At 55.2% G+C, this 14,827-nt stretch overlaps 1 protein-coding gene across 4 annotated transcripts in view; it reads left to right on the top strand.

Moving 5' to 3' along the window:
• Window positions 1–14,827, top strand: part of PRPSAP2 (phosphoribosyl pyrophosphate synthetase associated protein 2) — a 31,365-nt gene that overhangs the window by 15,771 nt on the left and 767 nt on the right. For all 4 annotated transcript variants that reach the window (XM_072938516.1, XM_072938517.1, XM_072938518.1 and 1 more), the window contains 3 exons: window positions 5,927–6,075; window positions 8,971–9,041; window positions 11,169–11,315. In XM_072938516.1, coding sequence (XP_072794617.1) covers window positions 5,927–6,075; window positions 8,971–9,041; window positions 11,169–11,315 — 367 coding nt within the window. The remainder of the gene's footprint in view (window positions 1–5,926; window positions 6,076–8,970; window positions 9,042–11,168; window positions 11,316–14,827) is intronic.

Raw genomic sequence — 14,827 nt, 5'->3', positions numbered from 1 at the left:
GCAGGAGCCCTGTCCCGCCAGTCTCACATCGTCCATTTGTTAAGTCGTAGTGCACCAGGGCTTGTTTGGGAGTATAAACGTTTCACACAGCCTTCAACGCATTTGTGCAAAGGCTGAACTAATTTCAGTTTAGTAATTTGCTTTTCTCTGATACACGCACTTGTTAAAATGAAGTTGAAAGTCACGTAACACGCAGTTAACCATTTTAAAGTATACGGTTCACTGGCGTTTAGTACGTTCGCAGTGTTGTTCAGCCACCACTTCTCTCCAGTTCCAGGACTTTCTCATCACCCCCGAAGGACACCCCATCCTCGCTGAGTGATCGCTCCCCGTTCCCTGGCAGCTGCTAATCTGCTTCTGCCTCTGAGCAGTCGCCTATTCTAGATGGTTCGTAAAAGGAATCACACACATGCGGGCTTTGTGTCTGGCTTCTTCCACTCAGCACGGTGTTTGCAGGCCCCCCGTGTCGTGGCGTGGATCAGGAATCCACCGGTCTTTATGGCTGAATGATACTCCATTGTACGGATGTTCTGCGCCTTGTTACTGCATTTGTCCGTCCACGGGCGTTCAGGTTGTTTCCAGCTGCAGGCCGTTAGGAATAGCAGCCCTGTGTGTCTGTGTTGCCGTGCGTTTTCATTTCTCGCAGATGTGTGCCCCGAGGTGAAGCTGCTGGGTCACACACTGAATCCGTGTGTACTTTGAGGGACCGCTGAGCTTAACGTACCCCGACCTGAGCTGCTCTTTGCACCCGGAGGCCTGTGGGTTGGCTGGAGCAGGGCAGTTTCTGTTGGAAGCCCCCTGGTTTGTGAGGCTGCCCATCTTGGTCCTCCGGCAGGAGGGGCTGTTTTTTGGGCCCAGCTGCGAGTCTGGGGTGACGAGGCGGTTAGAAAGATGGGGGACCCACACCGCCTGTTCCTCTGGTCCCTCTCGCATGTGAGAGGAGAAACGGCAGAGACGGAGCCAGGGTGATTCACCGGTGTGCTGCCTCCGGGAAGGTGGTGGCCCGACTGATTACCTCTTAGAGTGTTTTCCACTCCAGTGGCTGTGGGCGAGGGCCAGCCTGCCCGTCCTCCGAGTCCTCGCTCGCTGCACGTGTGAGGCCACCCCTCACCGGGCGCCATGCCAGCTGCTGGGGATAAAACTTGCGATGGCGCTTCCTTGGGGAATGAGCAGGAAGACCGCTGGTGGCCCGTCTGCGGTAGGTTATCAGGTGGCGTGGGGGGTCCAGCCTCTGCCCGCCTCCTGTGATGGAACCCACACGAGTTACACAGCCCTGCTCTAGGGTGGGGACAGTCACTACGAGGGGGACGGGGCAGCGAGACAGTGTCGCTGCAGCTGGGCCTTTCGCTGCCCGCGTTGAGGGTGCCGTAAGAGCCCTGTGGGCAGCTGCACCTGACGTGGTGCAGTCGGCTTCATGGCTGGCTGTGTCCCCCGGCTGAGGGGCGGGCTCTTCTCTTCTGACGCCCTGATCTGCGTGTTCCTGCAGGGCTGGAGCTTGGGGTGGCACTTTCTTGCTTCGCAACATGCCATGTTTGATCTGATTGTTTCTGCTTCCTCCAAGTTTTCTATTTGGCACCTAACCTTAGAAAACCATTGTAGTTAATTTAAGAGACACCCTGAGGCAGCAGGTGTCATGGAAACGACAGGCCAGCCAAGAAACAAGCACCGCTCGGAGGGTAGGAGCACTCAGGTTTATTTACCCCGGCGGGCTCAGAAGGGCTTCTGCTCCGAAGCTCGGCACCTCCAAGACGTGCGTGTGAGGTTTTACAGGGTTAATTACGAGCTTGGGGTATTCGGCCAATAGGCACGGAACAGCTTTAGCAGCAGCATTATCACACAAGCAGAGGCAGGGAGGCAGCAGACCGACATTCCAAAGCCAGATATGTCTCTGAAAATCCAGCTGGCTAGCAAAAAAAAAAACATGAGCAGGGAATCAGCAAACCGACACTCACTATCTTAGATTTACTAAGTAGGCCCAGCAGAACTCAGGTCAGTGATCCGACACCTGTTACACTTGGATTTACAAGTAGGCCCAGCCCGGCTTTTGCTTCACACAGGAAGGCAGTGGGACCGGGAGTCACAGGATGTGGCCTTCGGTTGGGGCTGAGCCGGTCTCTGTGAGAACCGGGGTCCACGCCTCCGTTTCCTCAGCGGTGAAACGCGGGTGACGCCGAGCTGTCGCCCTGGCAGATAGATTAGTCACCTGCTCCGGAGAGGGTTTCCCAGCCCGGACACGGCGGGGTCGAGGGGTGGTGGTTAGTGCCCTGGTTAGTGCCCCGGGCTCTGCGGCCGTGGCTGTGGGGCCCTTGGGCAGTGAGCTGTTGTTTTGAAGGAAAGGGCTCATCTGAGAATATAATGTTGCTTTAAGAAGAAACAGCTTGCTGTAATGCGTTATTTAGAATTGTTTCCTCAGCGTAGCTGAGTGAATAGAAAAAGAAATCTGAGACCCTGTGTCTCGTTCTGGCCCCTGATGTGAATCAGCCGCCATCCTTGCACAGCCGGGAGCAAGGCTGAGGTGCTTTGGGGGTCCTGTGACTGTTGGCATGTAAGGGAGTGCAGTGTAACCGTCAGAAAACAGCCTGGTTGTTTTCGGAGTCAGGAATCCGGGTTGTGTGTCCAGTCACATAAAGGCTCCAGAAGCTAGCGTTGGCGTGCATGCGAGGGCTGCGCTCATCTGGGAAGGGCTGCGTTCTTGTCGAGACGCCAGTAGAGGTGGAATAGCGTAATTCTAGGAACTGGGGATCTCTGCTGATTCCCGACGGAAAAAGGCTTTCCTGGGGGTACCTGAGCGGCCTGCGCTTCGACAGTGACCTTGTTTGCGAAGCCAGCCTTGAGTCAGGAGGAGGAGCTGGTCTCTGGGTGCCCGTCTCCATGAGGTTGGGGTGGGTGTTTGGGCGGGTTTTTCTGTGAGGACTTCTTTAACAACAATTTTGAATTTCTTAAAAGGATGAATTTAAAGTTATGCAAATACTACATCTTAACTCTCAGGGTATTTAGCAGTTTTAATTAAAATATTCTTTCTCGGTGACTCCCCCTTTCCTCTAAGTAAACACACACACACGGATACCTTTTCTGTATCAGATGGTGCAGTACAGTTCTGCTCTTATAAAGTCTTACTGTCTTTTCCTTGGAAACAATAAACTGGATTCATTGTAGGAAGGGCCAGCCCAGAAGGTGTTTCTTTATGTGCATTCGAGGGTTTGTTTTTTTTTTAAATACCACAGAAGGCAACTGTGCGCACTGCGTAGTGACATCCTGCTTTCTGCCGAGGGAGGCACAATGCAACTTTGTAAGAAAGTAATTTGAAGTAGATTTCCGCCATCAGTTTACTGTTCTGCTCTAATTGCTGACACTGCAGACGGGGCCCTGGTGGAGGCGAGGCCCTGCCCCGCTGGGAGCCGGATGCTGGGAGCAGGCGTGGTGTTTTCAGGCGCCTGCCTTCTTCCCTTGGCGTGAAATGCCTTGGCTGTGTCCGGGGTGGGCAGTGCTGGCGGGTCAGCCTAGTGCCTCATCTGAGACCGAGGCCCTTCTTGTTGTTTGTTTTCAGCTGTTCCTATAAGCTGTTAGGACCTGCTTTGAATTTCTGATTTTTGAAAACCAGCATTGGGAGACCTTGTTGGGTCGGTAAGCACTTGAACATTCACCTTGCATTAGGTCCTGGAGGTGGAGGAAGAGTAAGACCCCTGCGGTGGATGTTTAGAGGGCACATGATGCTGGTTGTACGTTAACTCTTACAGAAAATTGAAGAAGGGCGAACACTTCCCAGCTCATTTTGTGAGGCATTCGTTCCCCTGATGACAGAGCAGAGACATTACAAGAAAAGAACAACAGATCACGATTCCTCATGAACACGGATATGAAAATTCTAAGCAACATTTTAGCAAACTGAATCCAACAATACATAAAAAGGCTAATACATCAGGACCATTGGGCATAAACTGAAAGAGAAAAACTGTGTGATTATCTCAGTTGACTCAAAAAGCACTTGACAATGTTCGGTTTCTGCTCCTGATAATAGCTTTAGGCAGCCAGGAATGGAAGGGCACTCCCTGACCCCGAGAGCGGCACCTGTGAAACCCTCAGCTCGCATCACACTCAGCGATGGGACTGGTTGCTTCCCCCAGGATCCGGAGACCAGGTGTCTGCTTTCCTTGCTCCTGTTCAGCACTGTGCTGGAGGTTCTGAGACTGCGATTGAGAAGGGGGGCGGGGGAAGGAATCCAGTGAGCAAAAGGAAGAAGCAAAACACTCCTAATTCGCAGCCACGTAGGAAAGCCTGCCGCCGTCTGCAGGATGCTCTCAGTGCCGGTGAGTCAGCGCGGCAGAGCTGCAGGACATGAGGTCAGCATGCAAGAGTCAGTTACAGTCTGTGTACTAGCAATGAGCAACTGAAATGAAAAATCAAGCCAATAACATCAAATTAAGTGGAACCTTTAGGGATAAACCAGGGAGGTTCAAGGCTTGCACACTGGAAAATACAAACACTGCTGAGCAGAAGACCAGAATGAATGGAGAGGTACACTGTGTTCACGGGTCGAAGGATCAGTGTTAAGATCTCCTTCCTCCCAGGAGCCTGTAGAACTCGCACTATTCCATCAGAATGTTGGCAGGCTTTTTGTAGAATTTGACAAAGTGAGTCTAAAATTTAGATGAAAACACAAGAACTAGAATAGTCCCCCCCCCAAAAAATCCAAAAAACAAAACACCTTTGAAAAAACAACAACTTCCAAGGAAAGCAGATGTTAAACTGGGCGTCGTCAGAATGAAGCCTGCTCTTCAGAAGACGGGAGAGGAACGGGAGGAGGCCGGACGGAGAGGAGAGCCTCGTCACGTGCACCCGACGAAGGGCTCGTACTCAGGACGTACGGCGAATTCTCTAAACTTAGTAGGAGAACTAACAACCCCATTTAAAAACTGGCAAAAGAGAAACAGACCCTGTTCCAGAGAATCTGTACAGGTGGCAGATAAGCACATGAAAAAGTGTCCAGCAGCGTCAGTCAGGAGGGCTCCATCCATGGTGAAACCAGGGAGCCCCGGGCACGGAGGGGCGGGGATGTGGGGCTGTGTGACAGCCACGTCGGAGGACAGCGTGGCCGTTGCTTAGCGTTAGACGTGTGCAGCCGTGTGCTCCCACCATTCTGCTCCTAGGCCTTCACCCCAGAGAAAAGACGGCGTGAGTCCAGACGAATGTCTGTGCCCAAACATTTGTGGCAGGTTTGTAATAACGCAGAACCAGACGCGGCTCCATCAGCAGGTCAGTGGACGGGTGGTCACCACCCGCACGGAGGACGCTGCTCAGCACCGAGAGCGATGCTCTGCTGATGACCACGGGACGTGGGTCCGCCTCCGGCACGTTGTGCTGAGTAGACAGAGCAAGACAGAAACGAGCGCCTGGTGTGCTCAGGAAATGCTGGGAAACTAGAACTGTGGCCACAGAAGGCGGGTCACCGATAGCTGATGCTGGAAGGAGAAATCACAGAAGGGGCACAGGAAGCGTCGGCAGAGACAGTGTCGTCAGCCTGGGTGTGACGCGGCTGCGTCCCTGCCCCGGGGCTTGGGAGCCTGTGGTTTAAGCACGCGTGGCTTCCTGTGTCCCGGCTGCACCTCAGGAAAACTCAGGAAGCCGGTGCCTCGTGCTTGACGAGTGTTTAGTGCCCTTGTCTCATGTGGCGGTTCTCCCTCTTAACCGGGTGGAGGTAGAATTAGCAGTTCCGAGGGAGGACGCGGAGGCCCGGTGGCCCACCCGACAGGGGCAGGTCTGCACGCAGGCTCTCCATGCTTCGTCCTGGGTTCCAAGAGCCTGAGGTTATTTTATTCTCCTTTTTCATAAATGCTTTGGGAAAATACACTTTCTAAAAAATTCCCGTAATGTTTGTCTGGAGGCACAGACAGGTGTGTGACAGTGACCATATCGTGCTCTTCCCCAGGGCACAGTCCTTTGCGGAGCGCTTGCGCCTGGGGATCGCGGTCATCCACGGGGAAGCGCAGGATGCCGAGTCCGACCTGGTGGACGGCCGGCACTCCCCGCCCATGGTCCGGAGCGCGGCCGCCATCCACCCCAGCCTGGAGATCCCCAGTAAGTGTGCTGCCGCCTGGCTGTCCTCTGGTTCTTTTCCCGAATGTGAAGTGCTTCCTCTCTTTTTGTTTTTTGCATTGGCAACAACTGAGTTGGTGGCCTGGTTGTGACAGGTGCACTTCTGATGTCCCTTCGAGGCCGTGGGTCTGATCCTAGCAGTGCTCGCAAGACCTGTGAAGACGCCCAGTTCAGGCTGGTTCTTGGCACGTTGGGGATGTCCCTCATCCGTCCATAGCGTGTCCTCAAGGAGGCCTCACATAAGCAGAAAGCTTTCGGTGCCAAGTCAGTGAGGTGGTGTTTCTTCCAGTACGAAATACTGGGAAGGTCTGAGTGGTTCAGCAGAGGGCGGGGCTGGGCAAGAATCGGGTCGACCCAGCTCATTGCACGGCCCTGTGAAACCAGCGAAACTGGAAGCGGGGGAGAATCGGAAGCGTGTGTGAGTAAGGCAGGATGCAGGCGTGTCCACCTGTCGTCTTCTGCAGGGCCCGGAGGGAGCGTGAAGGGTGAAAGGTATGCGTGACTTTGTTTTGTGTTTAAGAAACTCCCCTCAAGCTTTAATAACATTTTTTCAGTTAAAGCAAATACTGGCTCTGTGTGAGTGTGGGAAGAGCTTTTCCTCCCCGCCTGAGGCTCAGTGCTCGGAAGCCGCAGCAAAGGCCAAGGCCGACAGGAGACAGATGAGCAAGGGGAGAGCCGGGTTTCAGGAGGCGGCTGGGATGGGCTCATGTGCCCTCTCCACAGGGGAGGGGGTGGGGGCCGCGCTGCCTGTGCGTCTGGGCGAGTGCCCGTGCCTCGAGCTGAGCTGGTCTCCGTACCCCTGTGGCGTGTACTCTGGGCCCCCCCAGCTGCTTGCTCTGCCTGCGAGTCTGCTCCCTTGTGAACAGGAAATGTGAGAGGAGGAAGTGCTGTCCTGGGATGGCCTGAAGGAGCCAGGCAGCAGCTGGGCCTTGAGGAGGGGCTTCGGACTCAGCTCCTTCCGGGAGGAGGCCGCGGGGCCCTGGGGGACGGAGGTGGGGTGAGGGGGCGGGGTGTCCCGACTGTGGTGAGTGCACTGTGTTGCGGGGCGGGAGAGGGGCTGGGGGCATCTCGGAAGGGAGAGGCTGAGGTGCTGGGGGAGCCTCAGGAGGCGGCGCAGCCTGGCCACGGCGCCCGCCCTCCTCTGCCCGGCCTGGCTCACGTGCTGCCCTGAGCTGCCCCGTATCTTCCGTCACTTTTCACTGGGGCAGCCGGGGAAGGGGCACGGAGGACATTGTGGATGTCACAGGTAGGGGGGGCGCTGCTGACCGTCCCCACCCCCCACAGGACACCCACAGCCCAGGCTGTCAGCGGTGCCTGTGGAGCAGCCCTGACCTAGGGCAGACCTGCTGCTTCTTCAGTGACGCTGACCTTTCCTAAAAACTGAAGTGAAAGTCGCATGACACAGCGTCTGGAAGTGTGTAGGTCCCTGGCGTTGAGTGCATGCACAGCTTGTGCAGCCATCGTTTCTTGTCACTTTCAAACTTTGCATCACCCCAAAGAGCACCGCTGTCTGCTGGGCAGTTGTTCCCCACGCCCCTCCCGCCAGCCCCTGCCGGCGGCGCCTGCCCTGTCCCGGGGGCTGCTGACTGCGCGCTTCACACCTGTGGGCCTGGACGGGGTGTGGCCCTTCACTGAGCACAGTGTCTGACCTTCTGCCGCGTGTGCCAGGCCTCCTTCCCCTTGACGGCTGCGTGGCACCCCATCGCGTGGCTCTCCAGCCAGTTTACCATTCACCGCTGGGCACACGGCCGAAGCTGGCTCCCTTGTGGCTGTGATGCTGCCGTGTGCAGTCATGTGCGCGTCGCGGGTGGACGTGTGATTTCATTTGTCCAGGGTCTGTTCCTGGGGTTAGAATTGCTGGGTCACAGGGTAATCTTAACCTTTTGAGGCGCCCCCAGACCGTCCTCCACAGCAGCTGCCCCGGTAACGGTGCTGGGGTGCATACGGACAGTTGCTGGGAGAGTGGGCTTTGCATGTTCTCTCCACACAGTGTGGTGGGCCTGTTCACTAGGCTTGTTGTGGGGATCATCTTGTGAGACACAAGTGTACGCCTTACACTCAACATGCTGTCTGTCAATGACATCTCAGTAAAGATGGGGAAAAATCGATTGGCTACGGATGGTCGGGTTTATTTCTGGATTCTCAGTAGGAAGGTTTTTGCTGTTTGGGGTCCCTTGCATTTTCACATGAACGTCAAGTTTATTTCTGCGAAAAAAAGCAGGCGAGGTTCTGGTGGGGGTGCACGGAGTCTCTGACTTCGCCGCCATCCTAGCAGCAGTGTCTTCCCACCCCTGAGCACAGGCCGCCTCTCTGTCCGTTTCTGTGTCCTTTCATCTCCCTTACCAGCGCTTTGTCGTTTTCACCGTCCTAATCGTTCACGCCTTCGGTTAAGCTTGTTCTTGGGGGGCTTTTCTGTTTTTGACGGTTTTGTAAGTGAAGTTTTCTTTGCTTGCTCCTCGGGGGCTCGTGGCTGGTGTGTGGGGACACTGCTGGTCTCAGTGTGTTGACCTCGTTCCTGCAGCTTGGGTGAATTCACGTGTTAGCTGTGGTAGTTTTCTGTGGATTCTTAGGTATTTTCTGTGTGCAGGATCCTTTTCCTTCTTCCTGTCCAAGCTGGATGCCTTTCTTTTCCTGGCCTGATGGCTGTGGGACAGCCAGCACAGCGGGCAGCAGCGGCGGTGACGGTGGGCGTCCTTGTCTTGTTCCTGACTTGAGGGGAGGAGTCCTTCCCTAAGTGTGATGTTAGCGGTGGTCTCTCATGGTGGCCGTTTATCAGATTGTTTCTGGTTTCCTGGGTCTTTTCATCACGAGACAGTGGCCTCAAGGCTGGGGCCTGCTTTGTAACCTGGACGCCTGTGTGTGCTTTATCCTGACCAGTGTTGATTCCCAAGGAGAAGCCCCCGATCACGGTTGTCGGCGACGTGGGCGGAAGGATCGCCATCATTGTGGTACGTAGGCCCCTCGCTGTGACCCTTGTTGCCTGTGCCGTTGTCCTGGTGGTGCGGGGGAGGGGGAGCGGCGTGGCCAGGTGAGTACCGCTCGTTGATTTAGGAATTGCTGACGGCTTAGTTAACTGCTGTGCAGATGTGTGTCACGACCTGGGAAGCTAGCTTGGGCTCAGAGCAGGGCGCAGGATTGACTCTGACGGTGCAGAACACACGCCCTCTCACACGGCCCTCAGGCCCCCGGAAGGAGCCCGCGCGGTGCCGAGCCGCGTGAAGGAGGGCGAGGCGAGCGGGGTGTGGTCTCCCCCTCGGCAGGCCCGCCGCGTGGGGCGGTCACCGTCTGCCTCCGTCTCTGCGATGGTGTTTCAGGAAAGCCATGCAGTGGCCTGTACAGAACGCAGCCTTTTCATTTGGCGTGACTCCCTGAGGCCCATCCTCGCCGAGTGTGTGGGCAGTTTGTCCCCCGGTTCCAGAGCGGCGGTCCGTGCCCCCGGGGACCACGCCTGGGGTCCCCGCTCCCCCGCTGAAGGACATCCGGGCCGTTTCCAGTGTTCTGCTGTTGGCAGTGAGACGCTGTGCGCTTCTGCGTGTGGGCTTTGTGGGAACCGAGCTTTTACCTTTCCGAGATAGATAACCCAGAGTGCACTCACTGGCTGTTGCATGGTGATTGCAGGTTTAGTTTTACAAGAACTTGTCGGAATACTTCTCAGAGCGGCTGTGCCATTTACCAGTAGCACTTTTAAAATAGTTATACGTATATGTGTTTTTTCAATCCTAGTAATATTAGTATACATTGGAAAGAATAATGCACATTTATAAAATAAATATATGAACATTTATTCAACTCTAGACAGCGCTTGATGTCCTGATGGACTTAAAATAAGCTCGGTAGCCATGGCGCAGTAGGAAGGGCCCCGTGTCCCCTCCTGTGTGTCCCCATGTGGCCCGTCACCACGCGTGTGGAGATCTTGGCGACGCCGGCTGGGTGCCCTGCAGTTCCCTTCAATTCTGGCCGGAACCAGGCCTAGCACAGACCCCGCAGGTCAGGTGTTCAGTCCCACAGACGGCACCACCCCCTCCTTCACATGCCAGTCGCAAGTACTGGGTCCCCAGCTGACCCACGACATCTGTCCATCTTGACTGCAAACAGGAGGCTCCCGCGACGTCCCTGGATCCGCGCATTGTCTGGAGCAGCTCGCAGAGCTCAGGGCAGCACTTACTTCTGCTCCCCGGTTTGTTAAGGGTGTGATAGAGGGCACGGGTGCACGCGGCGAGGTCTGGGGGGCCCCCGTGGAGCTGGGCTGCGTCACCTGTCAGGGTGGACGTACTCGCCCACCTGGACGCCCCACACCCCGTGCTGCTGGGGTCTCGTGGAGGCCCCCTGATGCAGGCAGGATGGACCGTTGACTCCATTCCCAGCCCTCTGTCCTCTCTGGAGGAGCTGTGGGCAGGGGGCTGCCAATTCCAGCTTCTCGTCACGGCCTGGTCTTCCTGGTGACGGCCGCCGTCCGGGAAGCACCCTGGAGTCGCCTCATTAGAACAGGAGAGTGCCCTGGCGCTCTTGTCACGGCGTTTACAGGGCTGGGGGCCCCTGTCAGGAACCAGGGGCGGAGACCTATTAAATATTTCTTCTGTTATCTCTGAGAATCTGTGAGATTAGAAACTAGTAGGCTGAGTATTTTATTAAAAATAATAAGATTGTTTTCCCATTATAAAAATATATGTAAAAGATATATTTCTCATATGCTGAGTGACAAAAATTTGGAAAATAAGGAAAAGTAGCAAGAAAAAGAGGAAGGAACAACCAGAGTCAAAAGCATCTTTTAACAGCTTACATTTTACATTTAGAAAAACACCACTGGGCGAATTTCTGAAACCTGGTGGGGGCATAGTTGTGGCCAGGGGGACACGGAAACTGAGACCCAGGGAGCCCTGGATGTGGCGCCCAGACCGCCTGTGGGGACGCCCTGTGCTGTGGGTGCTCCGTGCCGGGCCTGGAGACCTCGCTGTCTGGACGCGTCTGCGGGGGCTGCAGACGCATGGCAGGGGGGCTCGTTGGCCCCTCCTTTCTCCTCGTGGTCCAGACCCCCCCTTACAGGTGCTCACGCCCTCTGCTGGCTCTGATGACAGGATGACATCATTGATGATGTGGACGGCTTCCTCGCGGCCGCAGAGACCCTGAAAGAGAGGGGCGCCTACAAGATCTTCGTGATGGCCACACACGGCCTGCTGTCCTCTGACGCCCCCCGGCTGATTGAGGAGTCTGCCATCGACGAGGTAACTGGGCCCGGGGCGGGGCGCAGCTGCCTGGAGCCTGCTGTCACGAGGGGCACGCCGTTGTGCGGTTGAGAGTGGTGTCAGGTGTGTGCTGTGCGTGCGTTTCGTGGGCTGTCAGTCTGTCTTGTGCCCACGGCAGCACGGACAGCTGTGGTAGCTCCCGGAGCAGGGCGCCTGGTCCCCGCCGCACCGCCCGGTGCCGGGCACAAGCCCCTGCGCCCCGGCACAGCCCTGCGGAGACTTCCCTGTGGGACGGCCTCGGGCCGAGCCTGCAGGGGCAGCCCTCGGCTGGCCTGGAGAGAGGCCCGGCCCCCTCCCTGGTGCAGACGCTCCAGGTGAGAAACAGGCGCCCTGCCTACGCCGCCTTCAGCCCCCGGCCGGTCGTGAGGCCAGCTGGGCTGCCACGCCCTGCGGTGTCCCCCCTCGTTCCGGGGGCTGGCCAGCCGAGGGGTTGATTGTATGAATCACTTTCTTATTCTCTTTCAAGAAACAGAAGTGCTGTCTCCTGGCTGTTTCTGATATTGAATCTTAAGTTAGTCAAACTCGTGTTACTTTTCGGAGTCCCACATTTTTACTCTCCGGCAGTCGTTCTCTCTAGCCTGGCCCTGTGGTCATCAGCTTGACGGGTCCAGGATGCTTGAGTGCAGGTAGAAAGCCAGACTTGTATGACTCGGTCCGTCCAGCCTCCTTCCTCCGCTGGACAGCACGGACTGAAAACCAGGAGTGACATTAAGAGCATTCAGGGTGGCAAAATGGAGACAGAACTCCTATATTAAATGAAGTGGGAAGACTTCAGGCCCAAGGCAGCACTCACTGGTCTGTGCACGTGGAGGTAGGCGGGGAGCTGTGTGCGGGCGGGTCAGAACCAGCGTGCGGGGTCGGGGCGCTGCTGGAGCCCGCAGAGCGGGGTGGGCTCTAGGGGGGAGCATACAGCAGCCGAAGCGGATGGAAGCATGTGCGAGTCTGGTGGCGGGAGCTCCTGGGGGAGGCTGCCCCGTGAAAGGGGCTCGGTCACTGGTCACTGACACCCATGCCGGGGCGTCGGGTCTGTAACTGATGGCTGAACGGGTTCCTGTAAACTTGTAGACAAGGCCTGATTGCCTGGTAGACTGTGAAGTGATAGGTGAGTAACCGCAATGGCGGATCGACAAGGCGGGAGGAGGGGGGAGTGGGGAACAGTAGCCAGGGGGTGGTGCGTGGGTTGAGAAATCAAGGTTTCAAGTGTTTTTCTTCCTGTTTTTTTTTTAACAGTAGTATAACGAGTTACATGAAATGTCCAGAACAGGCGTCTGTAAGGACAGTAGAAGGGAGGTCTCCAGGGTCTTGGGGAAGGGCGACATGAGGAGTGACAGGAGGCGGGGAGACAGTGATCACAGCTCGGAGTGTCCCCGAAGTGTTGCCTTGTGCACCTTAAACGAGCGAATTGTATAGGATGTGGATTTACCGCAGTAACGCCGCTACTTTACAAGGTGGTTAGAGTACACTGGAAAAGGCACGCCCCTGACGGGTTATCTGGTGAGGACCCTGTGCCCTCCCCACCGAGGCACTGCGCAGAGCCCCCTTCACGGTGACAAGGGTTCCGCATCTGCGGGGGAGGGTGTAGCTCAGAGGGAGAGCGCGTGCTTAGCTCGTACGCGGTCCTGGCTTCAGTCCCCAGTCCCTCCGTTAAACGTAACGGTAACAAGTGAACCCGACCCCCCTCAAAGCGAAGTAGAAGAGAACGAACGTCGGGTCTGAGTCCAGCGGGCAGGTCTTTTCCTTTGGGAGCTGTTGCCTTTACAGGTCGTGAGACACGTGCAGCCCTTCCTACCCTTATCTCGGCCCTCATTACCGGAAAGGGCAGACAGAAGACGGTGCGGCGCAGTGATCGCGTCGGCTGGGCTCGCGTGGCCGGCGCTGGTTCTCAGCGCCCCTGGCTGCCCGCCTCTGTTTCAGCAGTCTCACTGTGTGTGCACTTTGTAGTCTGAAGCTGTCTTGAGGCTTATTTTGGAAATAGGGAGTATGCGTCACAAATAACAACTTAAAAATGACTCCCATCCCCTGTTGTTTCAAAGGCTGAGTATTTTTATTTCTTTCCATTTGTAGATGTTGAAAAGCTCTTTCTCCTTTTTAAAATTTTTATCAAATCTTCATTTATTAATTAGGCACAGTAAAAGAGTATAGTAACTAATAACAAAATAGAACAACTGTAAATGTACCGTATTCTACAAATTTTATGCCTTTTCCATCTGAACTAAGTACTTACCACACGCTGTGGCCACAGCTTTTACAGTTGGAGGTGTGACAGCAAAACTAGCGCAAATTTCTTTTTCCTTATTCACAGTTTCACGGATGGCAGGTTCATTCTTACCATAGATCTTAGCAACCTCAACACACAATTTTTTTTCTTTTCTTAAGTTGGGAACTTTTACCTTTGTGCTTAAGAGAAGCACTTTGCAGCTTCTCTTTGGAATATTTGAATTGCCAGCATTGCCACTCTTGTGCTTCGGGGCCATTATTAAGTAAAATAAGGGTGACTTGGGCACAAGCCCCGTGACCCCACAGCAGGTGATCTGATGCCCGAGAGGGCTGCAGACTGGTGGACGGCGGGAACTGCCCGACAGAGGGACAGCACGAGAGTTCATGGTGCTGCTCAGAGCAGCACAGAGTTTAAAACGTGTCAATTATTTATTTCTAGAATTTCTATGTAATAGTTTTGGACCAAGGTTGACCATGGGAAGTGAAACCATGGGTGGGGGAGGGGTGACAGTAATTCACACACTGTGTGATTCACCCACTTAAAATACATAGTTAGTGGTTTTCAGTATATTCCCAGAATCGTGCAGCCATTGCCACAGTCACCCTTGGGACATTTTCATCCCTCGGAAGAAGCTTCATGCCCTTACCCGTGGGTCTCGTCTCTCCCCAGTCCGCTCCGCCTCAGGCAGCCACTGCCCACTTTCCATCTCCATGGTAGGCTTCCCTAATCTGGCCATTTAGTATGAGTGGACTCGTGCAGCGTGTGGCCTTTCGTGTCAGCATCTTTCACTTAGCACCGTGTTTTGCAAGTTCACCCATGTTGTAGTAGCTGTCAGTCCTCCGTTCCTGTTGATTGCAGAACATTTCATTGCGTGGACAGACCACATTTTGCTCTCTGTTCATAAACAGATGGAAATCTGGGTTCTTTGCATTTCTGACTATCGTGAACAATGCTGTTATGAACGTTTACTTACACGTTTTCAGACGGAGATGTTTTCATTTCTCTTGGGTGTCTGCCTAGCGGGAGAGTTGCTGGGTCACACAGAAACTCTGTTCAACCTCTTGAGGAGCCTCCAGACTGCTTTCCAATGCAGCCGAGCCAGTTTGCACTCCCACCAGCAGTGTGTGAGCGTCCGGTTTCTCCACACCCTTGCCAGGGCTTGTTCGTATCCTGGCTTTTTGCCTTTTGCTGTTACAGTGGGTGTGCAGTTCTCAAGCCTTACCCTAGGACACAGGTGGCACTCAGATTGACTGAGAACGGTGCTGAGGGCACA

This window comes from Vicugna pacos, chromosome 16 (assembly GCF_048564905.1).
Source record: "Vicugna pacos chromosome 16, VicPac4, whole genome shotgun sequence".
NCBI lineage: Eukaryota > Metazoa > Chordata > Mammalia > Artiodactyla > Camelidae > Vicugna > Vicugna pacos.
The sequence above is the reverse complement of the archived record's forward strand: the minus strand, read 5'-3'. Positions and strand labels throughout refer to the sequence as shown.